Below are 22311 nucleotides of genomic sequence, written 5' to 3' on the forward strand. Positions count from 1 at the left end.
GCAGCTGTAGGCATCGGTCGATAAAACATAATGAAATAAGCGATTTTTATAAACCGATTAAGCTGAGTGGACTACGGTACTGAAAAGGTCGGCAGAAGAAAGTTATAACCCATGTGAAAGTCATTTTGTATTATTGTGCCTTCTACACTGATTAAACTCAAATGAAGAATGTAGACATAATAAGACTTAACAATTTACATGGCAAGCTTCGCCTTCTAGCGCTACAAATGGAACTGTTCAGTATCAGCGTCTGGTACATCAGAAAAAGCAGCAGATAGCCTGATCAAATTAATCCATATTAAACTGAATTATTCAAGTGAGATGCGGTAGGGAGCTGGTATTGAGTGTAAGGGTACTGAGCTACACTCCTGGAAATGGAAAAAAGAACACATTGACACCGGTGTGTCAGACCCACCATACTTGCTCCGGACACTGCGAGAGGGCTGTACAAGCAATGATCACACGCACGGCACAGCGGACACACCAGAAACTGCGGTGTTGGCCGTCGAATGGCGCTAGCTGCGCAGCATTTGTGCACCGCCGCCGTCAGTGTCAGCCACTTTGCCGTGGCATACGGAGCTCCATCGCAGTCTTTAACACTGGTAGCATGCCGCGACAGCGTGGACGTGAACCGTATGTGCAGTTGACGGACTTTGAGCGAGGGCGTATAGTGGGCATGCGGGAGGCCGGGTGGACGTACCGCCGAATTGCTCAACACGTGGGGCGTGAGGTCTCCACAGTACATCGATGTTGTCGCCAGTGGTCGGCGGAAGGTGCACGTGCCCGTCGACCTGGGACCGGACCGCAGCGACGCACGGATGCACGCCAAGACCGTAGGATCCTACGCAGTGCCGTAGAGGACCGCACCGCCACTTCCGAGCAAATTAGGGACACTGTTGCTCCTGGGGTATCGGCGAGGACCATTCGCAACCGTCTAGATGAAGCTAGGCTACGGTCCCGCACACCGTTAGACCGTTTTCCGCTCACGCCCCAACATCGTGCAGCCCGCCTCCAGTGGTGTCGTGACAGGCGTGAATGGAGGAACGAATGGAGACGTGTCGTCTTCAGCGATGAGAGTCGCTTCTGCCTTGGTGCCAATGATGGTCGTATGCGTGTTTGGCGCCGTGCAGGTGAGCGCCACAATCAGGACTGCATACGACCGAGGCACACAGGGCCAACACCCGGCATCATGGTGTGGGGAGCGATCTCCTACACTGGCCGTACACCTCTGGTGATCGTCGAGGGGACACTGAATAGTGCACGGTACATCCAAACCGTCATCGAACCCATCGTTCTACCATTCCTAGACCGGCAAGGGAACTTGCTGTTCCAACAGGACAATGCACGTCCGCATGTATCCCGTGCCACCCAACGTGCTCTAGAAGGTGTAAGTCAACTACCCTGGCCAGCAAGATCTCCGGATCTGTCCCCCATTGAGCATGTTTGGGACTGGATGAAGCGTCGTCTGACGCGGTCTGCACGTCCAGCACGAACGCTGGTCCAACTGAGGCGCCAGGTGGAAATGGCATGGCAAGCCGTTCCACAGGACTACATCCAGCATCTCTACGATCGTCTCCATGGGAGAATAACAGCCTGCATTGCTGCGAAAGGTGGATATACACTGTACTAGTGCCGACATTGTGCATGTTCTGTTGCCTGTGTCTACGTGCCTGTGGTTCTGTCAGTGTGATCATGTGATGTATCTGACCCCAGGAATGTGTCAATAAAGTTTCCCCTTCCTGAGACAATGAATTCACGGTGTTCTTATTTCAATTTCCAGGAGTGTATAATGAATTAATTAACGTTTCTAAAAACACTAATGGATTTATTTTTAAGGAGAAAAAATCAAAGTATAACATTTACAAATGGTCTCCATAGCTGAAAAGACTAAATTTCAATAACACGACTATTAGCGAACGCCTCAGAACGGCAACAGTACAAAATCACTTCCTTTTAGTAAAGCATATTAAATGAGGTGAAAATACATTTACATTACAAACAGCAGAACATATGATCAAATGAATATGTCACAAATATTAACCATCGGCGATTGCCAGTAATTATCAAACGCCAATGCGTTCGAAGTAGCCAAAATGACTGATCTATGTGCTTCAAATGGCAGAGGTAAGAAGCAATAAGTCCTCCTCCTATACTAACATAGGACGGAGGTTACCGCTGCCACAGTACTAGAAAATTTCAATACAATTTTCAGTCATGCTACACAAGCATCTTTAACTAGACCACAGTTGACAAGAGATAAAATCATATATCCTGTAACACAGAGACAACTCTTTAATTATTTAGTAAAAATTATACTCATTACAAACGCAGAAAAGTATGAACGTTTTGCAGGAAACTTTGACTTATCTACTGAGGCATGTAAGTTTTCTTTAGTTTTTTTTGTGCTTATGCAAACAATTTAGTAACCATCTCGTGCGAGCTCGCGATACTAGCCAACAAGTAACTATAGACACGCCTCATAAATAAGGTAGCGGGATTAAATAATTTTCACTGAGTAAAAAGTACAATTAGCAAATCAGAAGAATTACACCTGCATTCTATACCCTTAGATTCTAAAATCATTTTTGAATAGTGGCAGCTGCATACCTACACAAATTGACAGAACTGAACCCAAGTAGTACCAGACAAAATAAATAACATAATTAACGCATTTATGTATATAACAACGGGAAACCAGAACACGGAGTCAAAATGGACGCCAAATTACGTGTAGACTAATCGGAGGCTCACCTTGATTACTCGTAAAATCCAGCGCCCATTGACAAACGCTTGCTGAGATAGCGCGGAGAGAAGGATGTAACGAAGATTATTCGCAGTTGGAAACCCATGGGTATCATGCAGCAGACGCCACTGCGTCCAGTACTTGCAAAGGTAAGACCGGACTCCAATACGACACCACAATGGACACAAACTGCTTGTAACTTCGATAACAGGGGACGCGCCAAATACTGTGCGTCCTGCAGAAGTAGCATTTAACGAGCAATGTTCATAGCTGCGAACAACACTCGGCCCCGCCAAAACCGTAGCGAGCAAAGCCACCCCTCTTGCTTACGGGCCACGGCAGATGCTTTGCCACAATACGTCGCCTTATTTACACTCTTCGCCGCCGGTGTCACATTTTCATTTCTTCGTCTGCAGCTCATGGTCCAGTGGCGAGCGTTGCTAACTCTTGATCACAGGATCCCGGGTTCGATTCCCGGCAGGGTTGGGGAGTTTCTCTGCCCGGGGACTTGGTGTTTGTGTTGTCCTCATCATTACCATTCGTGACAGTAGTTCGATTGGACTGTGTACAAAATTGGTCTGTGTAAAAAGTGGAACTTTGTACGGACGCTGATAGCCGCGCAGTTCAGAGCCCCACAAACTAAACATCATCCTCATCTCTTTTTCCTCCATGTCTCCGCAGCCCTTAACTACCATCTCTTCCGTCCTGCCCCTACTGGCGGCCAGAGGGATTCCAAATCCGCGGGAAGTTCGCGAAATTAAATTCGGACTCCCGGCACATCAATTTTCCAGCTGTATAATGACTCTTCGTTAAGTTCATCTTCAACAACATTTATAAAAATAAATTTGAATGTACTTTTTTGCTTTTGCTTTTATTCTGAAAGGGGGGCTATTAAAGGGAGCGATTACGTTTCCCTACTGAACAAGCAGTAAAGGAACACGCAAATCACGAATAGTTACAACAGGAAAACTTTTCTCACTGCTATAATCTGGTAGAAAATAGAAAGTGGCAAGTATGTTCCAGTAAACTTGCATTACCTCTTGGTCTTTCTTGTTCAAGTATGACGTTCTGCTATTGTTGTGGGACTGGACGGGTTTTCGCGGTCACCGGGGTTCAAATCCCTGTCTCATCATCTCAGATCTGTATTTTCTGAACCACCTGAGACAGTTGCTCAGATAGTTCTTAGAACAATGTTGGTGACTTATTCCTTTCTTCAGCCATCTCTAAATCTGTTGGTCCATTCTCAGCAGCATTGAATCCTACTAGGCGCTACTCTTTAACATACCAGTATCTCTGGCACTGGTCACTTCTTCACTTATTGCTTCAGTGTCCAGCTATTGCAAATGACAGTTTGTAGACTAGCAAATAACGTGTGCGGTGCAGATTCCCTGTTTTTATCTGATGCCACATAGTCTACTATGTTTGAACAGTCGGAACTTCACCCCGCTCAGTTTTACGATTGGTAAATAACATTTACAGGTCTTTAATCATAATCATTTTTGTATAGTCATGTGCATATCCTGTGATAGAGTGTTCATTTCACATACATATGCGTCTCAATTTTTTTCGTTTTCAAGACGTAACTTCGCTATTTTGCTAAATTGTTGTTTCTATATTTTTAAAGTAGGCGATGAAAGGAAAACAATAAATTCACCAACGTGAAAACTACAAAGGGAATGGGTATGTACGCAGCATTGAAATTCTAAAAGTAGTACATTCACATCTACATCTACATCTACATGACTACTCTGCAATTCACATTTAAGTGCTTGGCAGAGGGTTCATCGAACCACAATCATACTATCTCTCTACTATTCCACTACCGAACAGCGAGCGAGAAAAACGAACACCTAAACCTTTCTGTTCGAGCTCTGATTTCTCTTATTTTATTTTATTGATCATTCCTACCTATGTAGGTTGGGCTCAACAAAATATTTTCGCATTCGGAAGAGAAAGTTGGTGACTGAAATTTCGTAAAAAGGTCTCGCCGCGACGAAAAACGTCTATGCTGTAATGACTTCCATCCCAACTCGTGTATCATATCTGCCACACTCTCTCCCCTATAACGCGATAATACAAAACGAGCTGCCCTTTTTTGCACCCTTTCGATGTCCTCCGTCAATCCCACCTGGTAAGGATCCCACACCGCGCAGCAATATTCTAACAGAGGACGCACGAGTGTTGTGTAAGCTGTCTCTGTAGTGGACTTGTTGCATCTTCTAAGTGTCCTGCCAATGAAACGCAACCTTTGGCTCGCCTTCCCGACAATATTATCTATGTGGTCCTTCCAACTGAAGTTGTTCGTAATTTTAACACCCAGTTACTTAGTTGAATTGACAGCCTTAAGAATTGTACTTTTATCGAGTAATCGAATTCCAACGGATTTCTTTTGGAACTCATGTGGATCATCTCACACTTTTCGTTATTTAGTGTCAGCTGCCACCTGACACACCATACAGCAATCTTTTCTAAATCGCTTTGCAGCTGATACTGGTCTTCGGATGACCTTACTAGACGGTAAATTACAGCATCATCTGCGAACAGTCTAAGAGAACTGCTCAGATTGTCACCCAGGTCATTTATATAGATCAGGAACAGTAGAGGTCCCAGGACGCTTCCCTGTGGAACCCCTGATATCACTTCAGTTTTACTCGATGATTTGCCGTCTATTACTACGAACTGCGACCTTCCTGACAGGATATCAGGATGTACAGATCGTAAGTAAAGCTGGAAAAGAAGCCACTGATAGTTCGTAAAAGTACTAAATATTGTAAAACACTTCTGTGTGGCATTGGTATTAAATCGGCAGAATCTCGCGATATTTCAGACGAGTTCGAGTTCGTCAGTGAAGAAATGGACATTGGAAAATTTGACATCTTTATAGGGGTGCCCAAAATTATAGCACATCATCCAAATTGCTCAGTGACTTCTCCTATAGTTGAAAAACTTCTTATATAATAAGGATATAAAATAAAAGAAAATGAAATTAATGGGTAGCAAGATGGAGGGAGTTTAATATAAGAAAGTAATAATTCTAACCTGTTGCTAATGTTGTTACAGATTTGTGTCTCTGCTGCAGTCAGCAATGAATGTGTCAATATTCAGTCTCTTATTCGTCAACATGGCAAACCTCTGCTCCAGCTTATTTGTCGCAGGCGTAGTAAGTAGATTCTTTCATTACTTTCATAGTCATTAAAATTAAACATGACATGTATTTGTGCTTATTTTTAAATTAGCTTTTGAAATGCTGGACAAACTGCTTGAGAGATTTGAATGGAACCCGACTCAGAAGAAGTGAGTTGCAACTTACGAGCAGTGGCCTCATTACGTGTACACTGACGGAAAAAACTGTAACATCAAAAATAATTAACGTACAGTAATGAAATCCCGGGAATACGTTTGTCTAAGTAATGTATTTAAGTGATTAACATTTCGAGATCACAGCGCGAAATAATCCGTTGAAAATATGAACTGCTGGTTTATTAATAACTGGTGAAACCACCAAATTGTTTAATAGCAGCATGAAAACGTGCATGTATTCTATTGTGCATATGCCGGAAGTCAGTTTGTGGGATGGAGTTCCATGCCTGTTGCACATGATCGGTCAATACAGATGTGGTTAACTCTGTTTGTGGATGACGCTGGAGTTGTCGTCCGAGTTTATCCCATAATTACTCTATTGGAGACTGATCGGGTGATCAAGCAGGCCAAGGAGGTGCGTTGTAACAGCAGTATATGGGCCTGCGTTATCCTATTGGAAAATACCCTCTTGAATGCTGTTCATGAATGGCAGGTCGAATCGCCAGACTGACCTACAAATATGCAGGTGCATGGGATATCCAGGAGAGTGCTCCTACTGCCATACGAAGTCGCACCCCTGACCATAACTCCAGGTGTAGGTCTGGTGTGTCCAGCACGCAGACAGGTTGGTTGCAGGCCCTTGGCTGGTATGCTTCTAACAAACACCCAGTCATTACTGCTACCGACGCAGAACCACTTTTTACGAGAAAAAAACAACAGACAACAGACCCCCACCCTGCCCTGAAATCAGCTCTCGTTTGACAGCATTGAAGTCCCAAAATAGTATACTAGATAACTATTATAAGTACTACTGTATAAGTACTATATCAACTGCTGAGAGATTTGTCGTGTCTAAAAGTGTCTGGCTGTTTGTTCTAGCTCTCTGTCGATTGAGCAACACTATGATAAACCTAGAGACCGAATATTTCCGAAGTGAGATGTTACCATGTAGATGGCATACCTGAACGCCAACGTATTTCGGGCGCAGTTACCGCCCCGAAACCGCCTGAATGCCTACCTGAAAACCGCCCCATACTTTTACATCAACGTGTGGTAAGACTCTGGTAACGAAGTATCGACACAGGATTGACTCAATCGGCTGGACATACTCTGTCGCCAAACAGCGAAAGGTCACAGCGCGATGGTGCTCCAAACAGCTACCCACAAGCGGTGAAGAGTGCAGCAGACTCTGAGTGTTGATCAACAGCCACTTCCTGCCAGTCACCAGCCGTGCTTCTTGGAGACCAAGACTGGACGCCGTCGGGCTGCCCTTGGAATCCATTGAAGCCTCTGCCCACATACCGACACGCTTGCACAATGGCTTCTCTCTGTAAGGCATGTGCCGTGTCTTAATTGTATCTGTTGAGTGTAGATGACAGTGTATTCATCGTGTTGTGTCACATTTGTGTTGTAGAATGGTGTGAGAAGGGAGAAAGCGAAAACCACAGCCAGAACGTAGCCTAATTCTCCTGAATACCACTAATGGAATTATCAGGCTTAACGTCCACATCCAACGGCCAGATCACCACCAATACTCGTGTGCCTTCATTGCATTTGACAGCGCAAAGATGTTTGGAATTTAATGCAACGCAATCGTCTCAAGGTGGTGTGGGTTGTAGCATGGAAGCAAACAGCCTCCAGCTCTTGTAGACTGCTGGCTAGAGTTTGGTATGTAAGCTTACGACTTCCCACTCTATGGGTGACAAATCAGTAAAAAAGGCAGATCATTCAGTGAACAGTGTATTCCTCAAGCCGTTTGCGATGTAAGCTGCAGATTTGGGTCTTGCATTATCCTGCTCTGAGAAAGGTATGACAACAGGATATAACATTCTTGCTACATGATGACGAATAAGCGAATTCCTTTCAACAGTTACCATATCAGTCCTGTAGACTGTAGTTCCCACACACTGATTCCAATAGCTATAGAGTAATTGGTCCTGAGAATAGTCGTTTCCAGTGACCTTCCACCAGCTGCTGCTGATACATGACATTCATCTGAGCCCTACAAACAGAAGCGAAACTCTCTGTTGAACACCACAGAATGCCAGTCAACGTCCAAGTTGTCACTCTGGCTTTACACCACGCAGGTCTCTATTGTCTGTGTTATAGGGTCAGCGGTAACTCATGGAAACTGGAGATCCCCGTCCAGCTTAAAGTAATTTGTTGCCGACGGTGCGCGACGACATTCTGCTCATAATGCCCGTATTTCAGCAGTCGTCATACATCCTTTCGTCAGAGCCATTTAGACAAACCTATGCCTGCGGTGTAATCTTCTTGGAAAGATCGCGCCTACGCTTCCTCGTAAACTTTTGTCCTAGGTATATCTCCTCATCTTTCGTCCTGCAGTTATTGCACTACAGCGATCTACCAGTACGATACTCCCATGTTTTCCTTGCCATCAGAGTAGTGAAGTTGGCAGCATTCAGTAAACGTGTTAGTGGTTTATCTCTATCCATTTCGCTGGCCGGTATGGCCGAGCGGTTCTAGGGGCTTTAGTCTGGAACCGCGTGACCGCTACGGTCGCAGGTTCGAATCCTGCCTCGGGCATGGATGTGTGTGATGCCCTTTGGTTAGTTAGGTTTAAGTAGTTCTAAGTACTAGGGGACTGATGACTTCAGATGTTCGGTCCCATAGTGCTCAGAGCGATTTGTACCATTTTCTTTCCATTTCCGTCACTGTATGTTGCATGGCAGGGATGGTAGGACTGATCCCTGCGGTATCCTTTGTTAGTCATCTTCTGTCACTCAAAACTTTTTTCCGCTCTGTATTACACTGAAGTACATGAAAGAAAGTGAATAAGTCGCAACACCGCTTTCTGATACTCTAAAGAAGAGCCAGTTGTGAAATATTTACGATTTACATTTTAACGAAATTCATTGCCTGTCATGTACATTTCCGAAAGACGAAATTAGTGAGAAAAACTTTCAAAAATCATACGACAATCTGCGAATTACGCCTACACCCTGACAAACGTGAAAAACGAACCTGTCACATGACGCTACAACAATACAATGAACTTCCATGTAATAAATATCTATTTCAGATACAGAGAAGTTTGAGAAACAAGTAAAGACTTATAATACAGTACTCCTGCGTCTAATCAATAAGAGAGTATTTTGCTAAAATGTAATAGTAATTTTATATGAAGGTAGTATGTGTTCCCGAAAGATAACATACCACTGATGACCGTGCAGCTTCTCTAGAATGAAATGATAATTAGATCGACATCCTTGCTGTAAACAGGCGTTGATATGCATCACTGGGGACATGTTAAAAACGTGTGCTCCGACCGGGATTCAAACTCGGGATCTCCTGCTTACATGGCAGACACTCTATCCATCTGAGCCACCAAGGGCACAAAGGACAGTGTGCCTACACGGACTTATCCCTTGCACGCTCCTCGTGACACCCACATTCCCCACACGCCCACACCACTATATTCGTAGTGCGCCTAATAGATGTTTGCCCATCACTTTCATTATTCGTGGCAGATTAATCTACCAAGGTCCATACGAGTTGAGGCATAGCGTGTGAGTTCGCATATCTATTAGGCGCTCTACGAATGTAGTGGTGTGGACGTGTTGGGAATGTGGCTCTCACGGGGAGCGTACAAGGGATAACCCGTGCAGGCACACTATTCTCTGTGCCCTCGGTGCCTCAGATGGATAGAGCGTCTGCCATGTAAGCAAGAGATCTCGGATCCGAGTCCCAGTCGGGCACAAACTTTCAACAGGTCCCCAGTGATGTATATCAACGCCTGTTTGCAGCTAGGATATAGATTTAATCATCATTTCATAATGATAATTTGACTTGCCCTTATAATGTTAGCCAACATGTCCATGCTGTGAGGGTGATGTGGCAGGACTGACAATAAAGTTATATTTCCTATGGCATCGTTTAACGATGAAGGCATCCTTTTGGGTAGAGTACACCAAGCGTGAAACAATCCCCATTTGATCTCCAGGTAGGGGCCACTCAGGAGGACCTTGTTATGAGAAAAAAATTGATTTCTACAGGGTTAGAGTGTCGAACGTTAGATCCCTTAATTTGGAAGGTAGGTTAGAGAACTTGAAAAGAAAAAATGAAGGTATAAAACAGTAATTAGAGTAGAGCAATGGTAGGGAGAACAAGTGATTACAAAGTTGCCAACATAATACTGAACAAGAAGAAAGCAAGTGTAGATCTAATAGTGAAGAAAAATTACTCTCTATAGCACAATTATCAAATTGCGTTTTTCAAGATAGATATAAAATCACGACTCATTATAGTAGTACATGTATAGATGTATCCAATAGCTCCACAGGTGATGAAGAGATTAAAACATACAAGTGATTATTTTATGATAAAACAGGAGAATTTTTCGGCATACCAAGGGAGATTGGAATGTATAACAGTAAAAGGAAGGGGAATGAAAAGGAATCGAGAAGAAGAAAGATATAGGAAGAACGAATTTTGCATGGCACACATATTAATCATTCCTGCAGTTGGTTTCGCAATAATGATAAAAGGTTACATGCGTGAGAGTCCTGGAGGCATTGGACGGGCTCAGATACACGGTAAGACAGACATTTAGAAATCAGATTTTAAACTTCAAAACATTGTCAGAAGTAGAGGTGACTCTAACCATAATTTATTTGTAATAAACTGCAGATCAAAACTGACAGTAGAGCAGGAAGTTATGGAGATGGGACCTCTATAAGTTTTAGTAACCGGAAGTTATTGACAATCTCAAAGAGAAAATTAGCCTATGACTAAGCGAAATATGAGAAAGGAACACAACAGGTGAGTAAAGACAACAGAAGGTGAGTAACCTCGAATGTTGGAATAATAGAGTAAATTAAGCAGAGAAACAATGCCCAATAGAGGGTCTTGGATAATGCACCAGACATTACACTTCACTGATGTAGGTATATAAAAATGCAGTAAAGGTAACTGGAAAAGGGAGTACATACGTCCAAAACATGACAAAATGTGCAAAACGGCAAAGCGGAAATGGCTAGATGATGTGAAAAGCTGTAAGAACCTGCATGATGAATATAGGAAAATAAGTTAAGGACCTTAATGAGTATTAAGAGTACGCACGTTAATGCACTGCTAGTGGAACAAAATGTTCTCGATCCTAGGTTCGAACTCCGTCACCGCTTACATTTTGAATGGAAATCATCACCAGTGGCATCCGCATACTTCCGGCGTAAGAAGTCACTCTGTCATCCAGAAGCCTTGTCAAAGAGGGCGGAGGAGCCTATAGAGATTCTGGGCACTCTCTTGCCCTTGCGCTGGGAAACTCCCCCTAAATGCGGAAGAATCAACTATGGTCAATGGAATGAGTATGCAGAAGCCAATGGAAACCACCCCGTGAAAGACACATATTGTGTATCAACAGGGCATGTGGCCTGTTCTTGAGACGGCCATGATGATGTCTCTGTTGGTAAAAAATTCCAGACTGGTCCTCCATTCGGATCTCATGAGGTAACTGCCAAAGGGGAGTGAACATGAGAAAAATATTGAATAACAAACGAAATGATAACGTTCTACGAATCGGGGCGTGGAATATCGTAAGTTTTAACATGGCAGGGATGATAGAAAATCTGAAAAGGGAAATGCAAAGGATCAATGTCGGGGTAGTGAAGGGAAATGGAAAGAAGACAAGAATTTGTCGTCTAATGAGTATAGGGTAATATAAACAGCAGCATAAAATGCCACAACTGGAATGGTATTCGTTATGAATAGGAAAGAGAGGCACAGAACGTGTTACAGTGAACAGTTCAGTCAGCTCAGTGATAGAATTATTCTCATCAGAATCGAAAGCAAACAAACAGCGATAACGACAGTTCAGTTACACATGCCGACCTCGCAAGCTGAAAATGAAGTGTCAGCATAAGAGAATATTGAAGGGGTAATTCAGTATGTAAAGGGAGATGAAAATCTATTTGTCATGGGGGATTGGAATGCGGTTGTAGGGAAAGGAGTAGAAAAAAAGGGTTCCTGAAGAAAATAGGATTGGGACTACGAGTGAGAGAGGGGAAAGACTAACTGAGTTATATAACAAACTTCAGCTAGTAATAGCGAAAAGTCTGTTCAAGAATCACAAGAGAAGGAGGTATACTTCCCGGAAGATACGGGAAGATTACCGTTAGACTGCATCATGTTTAGGGAGGGATTCCGCAATGAGACACTGGATTGCGAGGGTGTGCCCTGGAACAGGAACAGACTCAGATCACAATTTGAGAATGGTGAAGAGTAGGCTCAAGTTTAAGGGACTAGTCAGGAAGAATCATTACGCAAACAAGTGGGATACGGAACTACTAAGGAATGTAGAGACATGCTTGAAGTTCTCTAAAATCATAGATGCTGCGATAAGGAATTGTTCAGTAGACTGTTCAGTTAAAAAAGAAATGACATTTCTAAAAAGAGAATCACAGAAACTGTAATGAAAAACATAGATAAAAAGAAGATAACTGCGAAGAAATCGTGTGTAACAGAAGAAATACCCCAGTTGATCGATGAAAGAAGGGAGTACAAAACTGTTCGGGGAAATTCAGGAATACATAAATAGAAGTCGTTTGGGAACGAAAGATACAGGAAGTGCTGGGAAGCTAAGGTGAAACGGCTGCATGGAAAATGTGAAGAAACCGGAAAGGAAATAATAGTTGGAAGGACTGACTTAACGTATAGAAAACTCAAAACGACCTTCGCTGAAGTTAAACAAAAGCGCGATGATATTAAAGTGCAAAGGAAATTCCGCTATTAAGTGCAGTAGAGAGAGAGGAGAGAGAGGAGAGATGAAAGGTGTACATTGTAGCCCTCTATGAGGGGGAAGAATTGTCTGATATGATAGACGAAGAAACAGGAGACGATAGAGAAGAGATAGGGGATCCAATATTGGAATCAGATTTTAAAAGAGCTGTCGAAGGCTTGAGACCAAATAAAGCAGAAGGGATAAATAAAATTTCATCAGTATTTCTAAAGTCATTGCGGAAAGTGGCAACTATCTGTTGCCAGCGGTTCTAATACCAAATACATCTTCTCTATCCCTTCCAAACCAGATTCGTCGTGCAGGGACTTCCTCCAAGTTTTACATGATTAAAAAGCTACTTTCGCTATCCATTAACCAATATTACAAGTAAAGTTTTAACACTTCAATTTTTTTAGAGAATATTATTTTTAAAATTACATAACTAGATTAATTAAACTGACCTAACTTAACATCAATTATGAATAAAAGTTTTACATAGATGTTACATCAAAGAGCTTGGTAATGCAGAAGTCACATTAAGTAAAAACAAAGAAGTTAGATAATACCGGTAGCTAATATTGCTAATGGTATTACATTCTCACAGATTTCGTTGACCCACGGGACAACTTCATGGAACTGCTGAAATATCTGATCTGGCAGACGCTTGGGGAAAGACGCTATCTATCCCGCGAGAGCTTTTATATAATTTTTCTGACACGAATATTAAGTGAACAAACTAGGAATGAAGCACAGTCGCCTACGTTGTGTAGGCACAAGGGAGTTTAAACTGTCATCCTGCTCTAACTACGTACGCGAATAAAACGGGAAGAAACCTTAACGAATGGTGCAAAATCCCCCTGCCAATCCACAATGATTTACAGAGTTTGGACGTAGTTATAGACACGATTGCAGAAACCAGATGGAAACTAATCGTTTCTTCCCATTGGTATATTTCTCCGTCTGGTTTTTTTACTGTTCTTTTATTGCTTGTATTCTCGTAGCTACTCTGCACTTCAGCAAGTTACACAAGCACGGATGTCTAATATTGACTTTTGTCTTACTTATTCAATAAGTGTTTTTGCCTGTTATGTTGCAGCACAAAAGCCACTATAATTCTGTATTATCGAGGATAGTCTATAGACTCTTTCTGGAATTTATTGGAACGTGTTTACTGACACTGTAAACATTTTTTATTTAGCTGCTGCAGAAAGAGGGAAACATAGGAAAAGCGCTGAATGCGTTTTTCTCAATACCTGCTCTTCTGTACGAAACTGTGATTTATTGCATTTATGGACACATCATGACCGACCAGGTAAGTGTCTAAGTAAATGTAATATAATTTTTTATTTGTGAGACAAACACAAATGCCGGCCGTTGTGGCAGAGCGGTTCTAGGCGCTTCAGAGCTTCAGTCCGGAACCGCGCTGCTGTTACGGTCGCAGGTTCAAATCCTGCCTCGGGCATGGATGTGTGTGATGTCCTTAGGTTAGCTAAGTTTAAGTAGTTTGTAAGTCTAGGGGACTGATGACCTCAGATATTAAGTCCCATAGTGCTTAGAGCTATTTCAACCATTTGAACAAACGCAAATATTCTGCAACTTGTTCATGGTAAACCCATTTGGGCACAGTTGTAAAACATTTTTATTGATCGAAGTCTTGCAAGTCAGAAGTCGGTATACACTACCAGGGCGTTGGGTTCTAAGCCCCATCATCAGGTGTATGCAGCAGTAGTAGGACGTCATGTCGATGCCCAAACAACTGTAAGGCAAACATGTACCGTGGGTGGACCACCAAATGCCTCAAATTGGGATGTTATTTGACGGCCTGCCTATGACACATGTTTGCCTACAAGTGGTTTAGGCTTTGACATGATGTTTGACTTCTGCTACATTTCAGATAAACCTGATGATGGGACTAGGATAGCAAAACCGTGGTAGAGTATAGCGACTGCTGTGGTACAAGTCTTCGTTCAATAAAAATGTTTTACAAATGTGGGCAAATTGTTTAGCATGGAAAGGTAATGTAGTTTGTTCTTATTTTACCGTTGCCGAGTGGATGAGGTTTACGTAATGTTTCCTTTACGATGAACTCAGAGTGAATAAGGAGGGTATTGTGCAGGGGAGCAGAGGGGGAAGTTGTCTGCGACTATTATTTTTTAATGTTACCCGTTATTTTATTTGTTGAAATATTTTAGAATTTATTTGTCTTGGCCCTAGGTGATTCAGTCTGGAACCACGCTGCTGCTACGGTCGATGATTCGAATCCTGCCTCGGGCATGGATGTGTGTGATGTCTTTAGGTTACTTAGGTTTTAGTAGTTCTAAGTCTAGGGGACTGATGACCTCAGATGTTAAGTCCCATAGTGTTTAAAGCCATGTGAACCATTTGCCTCCGGCATGGGTATGTGTGTTGTTCACAGCGTAAGTTAGATTAAGTAATGTGTAGCCTTAGGGACCGATGACCTCTGCAGTTTGGTCCCATAAGACCTTACCACAAATTTCAAAATTTTCTTTGTTGCATGTACTTGACAGATGCCATAAAAATTTACTTACTTAATATTTTCCACTCCGCAAGGGTAGTTTGATATAACTTAGCGATAACTTAAAAAATGTCTTAAAAGGTACAAGCCGCTGGACGTTTCAGTTTACTTACGTGAAGTGTTTCCCACACAGCTGCAGCTGAAACCCATTAAACGTTTTTTCGAAGGCTTACAGTCGAAAATGTGTGGAAATACGTCAGAAATATGTTCATTATACTCACAGATCAAACATATACTTGAAGATCACACCCTTTGTAGTTAGCGTCAGTTTTAAAAAAAATTGCCCACATATCCAACACAATATCTTTCCTCAAAGCAATTACGTCTTTGAACTCTGCGTAAGAATATGTAAAGCGTCTTTTGGCAAAATTCACAATAAACCAAAACTGAAAAATGTAATGATAATTTCTCGTTAACATTGACTAAATTGAATAAATGGATTTACTACGTGGATGTTCCACCGGCGGTACGCAACAAAAACAAAATTTTTAAAGTCATCGGAAAGGAATTTTACCTATAAACAAACGTCTTGCATATTTTGTAAAAAAATACAATTATAGAAGAAAAAGAATCTTTCGGTATAGTGATCCACTCGCTAAAATATCGACGAAGTGCACATGGCTGAAAATATTCTAACGGCTAAGAAAGGACGAACGATTGGAGTTAACATCTAGTTGATAACAAGGTCATCAGAGACGGAGAAAAAGACCGTATTGAGGGAGGATGGGAAAGGAAATAGGCCGTGCTCTTTCAAAGGAACCATCCCGGCATTTTCATGGAGCGATTTAGGGAAATAATGACAGGGTTCTGAAACATCGCCCATCCACTTGCGAGGCTAAAGTGCGCTAACACTGCACCACCTCGCTCGGTTTGTACGCGCAGCGAGGCAGCAAGTACATTGTATCTGAGGCAGAACTGAGAGCAATAAGGCGACTATATCTTAACACTGCGAGACAGACCACTGTGTTTTTTTTTTTTTTACCGTTACAAATGTTTGAAATGTGGTCCATATTCGGATCAGGCTCTTTTCGGTTAAGCGGCGATAGGTTTTCCAACAGGGAATATTGCGATTGGAGGCGTTGACCTTATTTGGAAAGGAAAACTTCCGAAATTATGTTAAAAACCGACCAGTTTTATTCAATTTTTAAGGCAGTACAACCCAGATAGAAACATGAAGGCCTACCGCCTTATGTGTATGTGTATCTAATGTGTGTGAGAGAGTAATATATTTGGCTTACTGGGTGCGAGCTGCAGCGTGTCTCCCCATTGCGACAGGATGCCACAACTGAGGTCCGTAACCCATCTCTCACATTTGTGCACCAAAATAATGCGATGGCCAGCCCGGAACCGTAGAGTAATATCGCAGAAATCAGTTCGCTTCCACCCAATATAAAGCTCCTCTGCCGCTTCTGGTCGAATTCAGGTATGACCAACTGAACAAAAGGTGCTATAAAGGTAGTTTTAACTATGTGGTTTTCCCATTAATTACTATGTGAAAACATTTTGTGCATAAGTGTCACTCTCGAGTAGAGATTTAAAAAATGGAGGATCGCGTAGTCTACAAACTAAGGTTGAATAATTTTACCATCTCCCGCCTCCCACGTAATCTGCAGACAAACAACAAAAATTCTATAAGCCTATAAGTTCTAATTTGGCATTTCCTCAAACTGGAACAGTCTGATCACTAAGTACTATGCTGAAAAGTCAAATTGGATCTTTGTTTCCGTAGCGCTCTTTTAACACAGCTATTAAACCATGGTGGATCCATACCGTCGCTTAAAACCTTACCTAGAACATACTTGTCTAGAGCATATTAAACGATGCCTTTGAATATTTTATATTTGTTCTCCAAATCTTCGTCTTCATCATCGAATATTTGATGCTGACTAGTGCTGAGATATTCTGAAATTTGTGTCCTGTCAGCCTTGCCGAGATAACATAAATTCCTACCTTTCTTAACGTTCCTTGTATTACCCGTCGTCACAGATGCTGTCTCAGCCTAATGATCACTGATACCTTCCTCTACCTACTACGCTACAAATAGATCAGTCAGCACCCCGCGTAGGTTGCTAGTTGTCTTCACTAAATCAGCTAGCCGCCGAAAGGAGCCGAAAATGGCCTCAGAACCCAAGCGGCAGGCGTCGTTCGTGCCGACATGTGCCACTACATGCAGCCGGTTGCACCCAGTGCGCTCGATAGCCACCGGCAAGGCCTCCTCCACATCACGGATGAGACCGCCCTACAAACATACCGAATGCACACTGGAATTCTTTCCCGCCTTGCCTGTTATCTCCCTGAGGGTCTCCATCAGCCGCCCAACATTGGAGCTACAGATGACAAACATACTCACTCTCTGTACTTGTCCGGAGGCATCCCGAGCTTGCTCAGAGTTATCAACAACACTGGGAAGCACCTGTTGCTAAGACGTAGGGAGCCAACCGCACGGCCTGCTCCCTCTTTCCCCTTCCGTCCAGTGGCATGGGAACCCAGTACTGCCTTTCGCCCACTTTCGAGTGAGGACGGACGGGTCAGATGTTGCGTATAAGAAGCCGCAGCGACGTCCGGGTCACCAAAGGTGTCGCAGGTCTCGTCATTGGAGCTCTGACATCGCCGCAACTTTGAGCATTAGCTAGAAGCTTGTCGACGGTAACCAACGCAACTTCCAACTGTTTACGGACAGCAGCCAACTCTCATTGTGGCCGCTCACAACAAGCACGGTCCCTACCCATGAAGTACTGTTTGTAAAATAGGTATGAGGTATCAAATGGCGCTACTGATTGAAAATATACCAAAGGTGAATAAAGTAACACTAAAAGTTTCTGTGCAGATTTCTCGTGGTACTCTTATACCGCAAGCTATTAAACATAAATTTCTCTATGAAGTTGATGTATTTACAGACACCTGTTATTAGAAATCATGTTTGCCGAAAAGATACTGCACGAGATAAATATTCACACTAGAATGCCGTGATCTAAACTGTATGCTGTCTACTAGCACAACATTAAAACTTAGTGGCGTGACGTATTTCTGGCGACGCGAAAATTTACACTAAGAAGCCGTTATACACAAGGATGTTCTCAAGACTGACGCAAAAACAAAAACTACAATTAATTTTCTAGCCACTACTCAGTAAAATGCACACGTACAATTCACTTCTTTGCAGAAGCACATGAATGAAAACAAAGACTAAATTAATTTATTGTCGATCACATGCGTCCTCTCGGCTAGACGGCACATTCGCAGTATCATATCTTATAATCAATCATCCACTACTTCTTCCATTATATACGTTCGCTTCCACTGTACAGTTGTTGTATACATTCATGTAAAAATTCAGTTTAATTACTCATACTAATTGTGAAAAGAAGTGCAGTGAAGTTGAGTCTCAAGACAGTAAGGCCTAAATAAAAATAGCAATAAAGCACAATGCGTAATTTTTGCAGATGATGACATAAAGCTGACAGTCTCCTGCAGAGAGCATTTTAAAGAGTTTCTCCTCCGCTATAGAAGAACGGAAGCTGAAAATGAACCAATTAAGGCCTCAAAAAATAGGGGTGATCCTAGGCAAACATATTTTAAGGTAACTCCACAATTAAGCAAAGTTAGTTAGATAGTGCCATTACAGGAGATAACTGAGCCATTCCGGCCATAGGTATTCTTGTTGGTAAAGTTAAAGGATGACGACAAAAGTGAGATACAAATATCGACCAAAACATTCCTGTATAGGATACATCGAGAAGCGGAAATGCTACGAGAGAACCAAGCGAGGACAATATTCACAAGCAAATATTGGTTCAATAAGAACAATAAGAGGGCACTGCTGGAAGAAGCTATGTTGAGAGATATCTACACGAGGTAGTAGTCTTAATAGAATGTGTAACAGAGAAATATCCTTAAGCTAAAAAAGGAGACAGTTCTCCATGAACTTCTTGGGCGAACTTGAATGCTTCATGATGTTCATAACGCTTCAGTATGAAATCGAAATCATTTTGAAACCAGTTCTTGATACCGATAGTATATTCCTCCTTTCTCTGAACCAAAACAGTGATGCCAGATTAGTTGTAACCTCTTGTATTATTTATTAAAATATAACATTGCTTGTATACTATTTTATATCTGAGAATATGTATATAAGAAATGTATTTCTTTGCGTAAATAGTTCCTCTTTCCTTTGTTGTAAAAGTTGCGGAATGTAGGACATCAAAGTCGAGATCGTTATGTACTGTTTGGGGAGTATCTAATTGTCAATTAGAGACGTCGTACCAATAAAAATTAAGTATATTTCACCATGACATGGTTAAGAAAAATTTAATTCCTTAATAAAACAAAGTATCTAAAATCAACACGAATTATCAAAATAATACAACTTTTGTCTTCGAAACGGTCTGTCTCTACGTTCAGTCCAGAACTACCATAAACAGGGGAAGGTAGCAGTATGGGTAGATACAGAACTAAATACAGTTACAACTAATTCACTGCCACTATTATGTCAAAACAGTTGACAGAAGCAGAGAAAGCAGGAACTAACACGTGTGCATTTTAGCAAACTTTTCACTTTTAGATCTACAGCGTGCAGAATCGAGATACTGACAACCTGTGGCAGAGACGTTATACACTGAAGAGTCAGAGAAACTGGTACACCTGCCTAATATCGTGAAGAGCCCCCGCGAGCACGGATGACGCAGCACATCGTGGCATGAACTCGACTAATGTCTGAAATAGTGTTGGATGTTAACTGACACCATGAATTCTGTAGGACTGTCCATTAATGTGTAAGAGCACGAGGGGGTGGAGATCTCTTCTGAACAACACATAGCGACGCTTCCCAGATATACTCAACAATGTTCATGTCTAGGGAATTTAGTGGCCAGCGGAAGTGTTTAAACTCAGAAAGTGTTCCTGGTGTCATTCTGGACGTGTGGGCTGTGGCATTGTGCTGCTTGAATTGCCACCGTCCGTCGGCATGCACAATGGGCGTGAATAGATGCAGGTGATCAGAGCGGAGACTTAACCACGTGTCACCTGTCAAGATTCGTATGTACAAGTATCAGAGGTCCCATATCACTCACATGTCCATTGGCTCGATACAATCTGATACGAGACTCGTCCGACCACACAACATGTCTCCATTCATACCCAGTCCAATGTCGGTGTTGCCGCGCCCAGGCGAGGTGTAAAACATTGTGTTGTGCAGTCATCAAGGGTAGTCAAGTGGGTTTTCGGCTCCGAAAGCCGATCTCCATAATGTTTCGTTGAATGTTTCTCACGCTTACACTCGTTGGTGGCCAGAATTGAAACTGCAACAATTTGTGGAATTGTTGCACTTCTGTCACGTTGGACTATTCTCTTTAATCGTCGTTGGTACCGTTCTTGCAGCATCTTTTTCCGGCCGCAGCTATGTCGGAGATTTGATGTTTTATCGGATTCCTGATCACTCCCGTGGTCTAGGGGTAGCGTCTTTCATTCATAATCAAAACGTCTTCGGTCCACTCTCTTGCCCTGGGGATGGGAAATTGCCCCTAAAGGCCGAAGAATCAGCAATGATCAACGACATGAGGATGCAGAAGGCAATGGAAACCACTGAATTAAAGACACGTAACGTGTATCCACAGGACATGTGCCCTGTAGTTGAAGAAATGTCATGATGATCTCTCCATTGGCAAAAGATTCCGGAATAGTTCCCCATTCCGATCTCCGGGAGGGGACTGCCAAGGGGGAGGTTACCATGAGAAAAAGATTGAATAATCAACGAATGTTCTACGAGTCGGGGCGTGGAATGTCAGAAGCTTGAACGTGGTAGGGAAACTAGAAAATCTGAAAAGGGAAATGCAAAGGCTCAATCTAGATATAGTAGGTGTCAGTGAAGTGAAGTGGAAGGAAGACAAGGATTTCTGGTTAGATGAGTATCGGGTAATATCAACAGCAGCAGAAAATGGTATAACAGGTGTAAGATTCGTTATGAATAGGAAGGTAGGGCAGAGGGTGTGTTACTGTGAACAGTTCAGTGATCGAGTTGTTCTAATCAGAATCGACAGCAGACCAACACCGACAACGATAGTTCCGGTATACATGCCGACGTCGCAAGCTGAAGATGAACAGATAGAGAAAGTGTATGAGGATATTGAAAGGGTAATGCAGTATGTAAAGGGGGACGAAAACCTAATACTCATGGGCGACTGGAATGCAGTTGTAGGGGAAGGAGTCGAAGAAAAGGTTACAGGAGAACATGGGCTTCGGACAAGGAATCAAAGAGGAGAAAGCCTAATTGAGTTCTGTAACAAGTTTCAGCTCGTAATAGCGAATACCCTGTTCAAGAATCACAAGAGGAGGAGGTATACTTGGAAAAGGCCGGGAGATACGGGAAGATTTCAATTAGATTACATCATGGTCAGACAGAGATTCCGAAATCAGATACTGGATTGTAAGGCGTAACCAGGAGCAGATATAGACTCAGATCACAATATAGTAGTGATGAAGAGTAGGCTGAAGTTCAAGACATTAGTCAGGAAGAATCAATACGCTAAGAAGTGGGATACGGAAGTTCTAAGGAATGACGAGATACGTTTGAAGTTCTCTAACGCTATAGATACAGCAATAAGGAATAGCGCAGTAGGCAACACAGTTGAAGAGGAATGGACATCTCTAAAAAGGGCCATCACAGAAGTTGGGAAGGAAAACATAGGCACAAAGAAGGTAGCTGCGAAGAAACCATGGGTAACAGAAGAATTACTTCAGTTGATTGATGAAAGGAGGAAGTACAAACATGTTCCGGGAAAATCAGGAATGCAGAAATACAAGTCGCTGAGGAATGAAATAAATGGGAAGTGCTGGGAAGCTAAGACGAAATGGCTGCAGGAAAAATGTGAAGACATCGAAAAAGATATGATTGTCGGAAGGACAGATTCAACATACACGAATGTCAAAACAGCCTTTGGTGACATTAAAAGCAACGGTGGCAACATTAAGAGTGCAACGGGGATTCCACTGTTAAATGCA

General features: G+C 42.5%; 1 protein-coding gene across 1 annotated transcript in view; it reads left to right on the top strand.

Moving 5' to 3' along the window:
• LOC126356169 (odorant receptor 43a-like) overlaps positions 1 to 22311 on the top strand; it is a 90401-nt gene that overhangs the window by 43108 nt on the left and 24982 nt on the right. Inside the window, exons 4-5 of the mRNA XM_050006970.1 lie at positions 5804 to 5903; positions 13978 to 14091. Of these exons, the coding sequence (XP_049862927.1) occupies positions 5804 to 5903; positions 13978 to 14091 (214 nt within the window). The remainder of the gene's footprint in view (positions 1 to 5803; positions 5904 to 13977; positions 14092 to 22311) is intronic.

The sequence above is a fragment of the Schistocerca gregaria genome, chromosome 1, assembly GCF_023897955.1.
Source record: "Schistocerca gregaria isolate iqSchGreg1 chromosome 1, iqSchGreg1.2, whole genome shotgun sequence".
Taxonomy (NCBI): domain Eukaryota; kingdom Metazoa; phylum Arthropoda; class Insecta; order Orthoptera; family Acrididae; genus Schistocerca; species Schistocerca gregaria.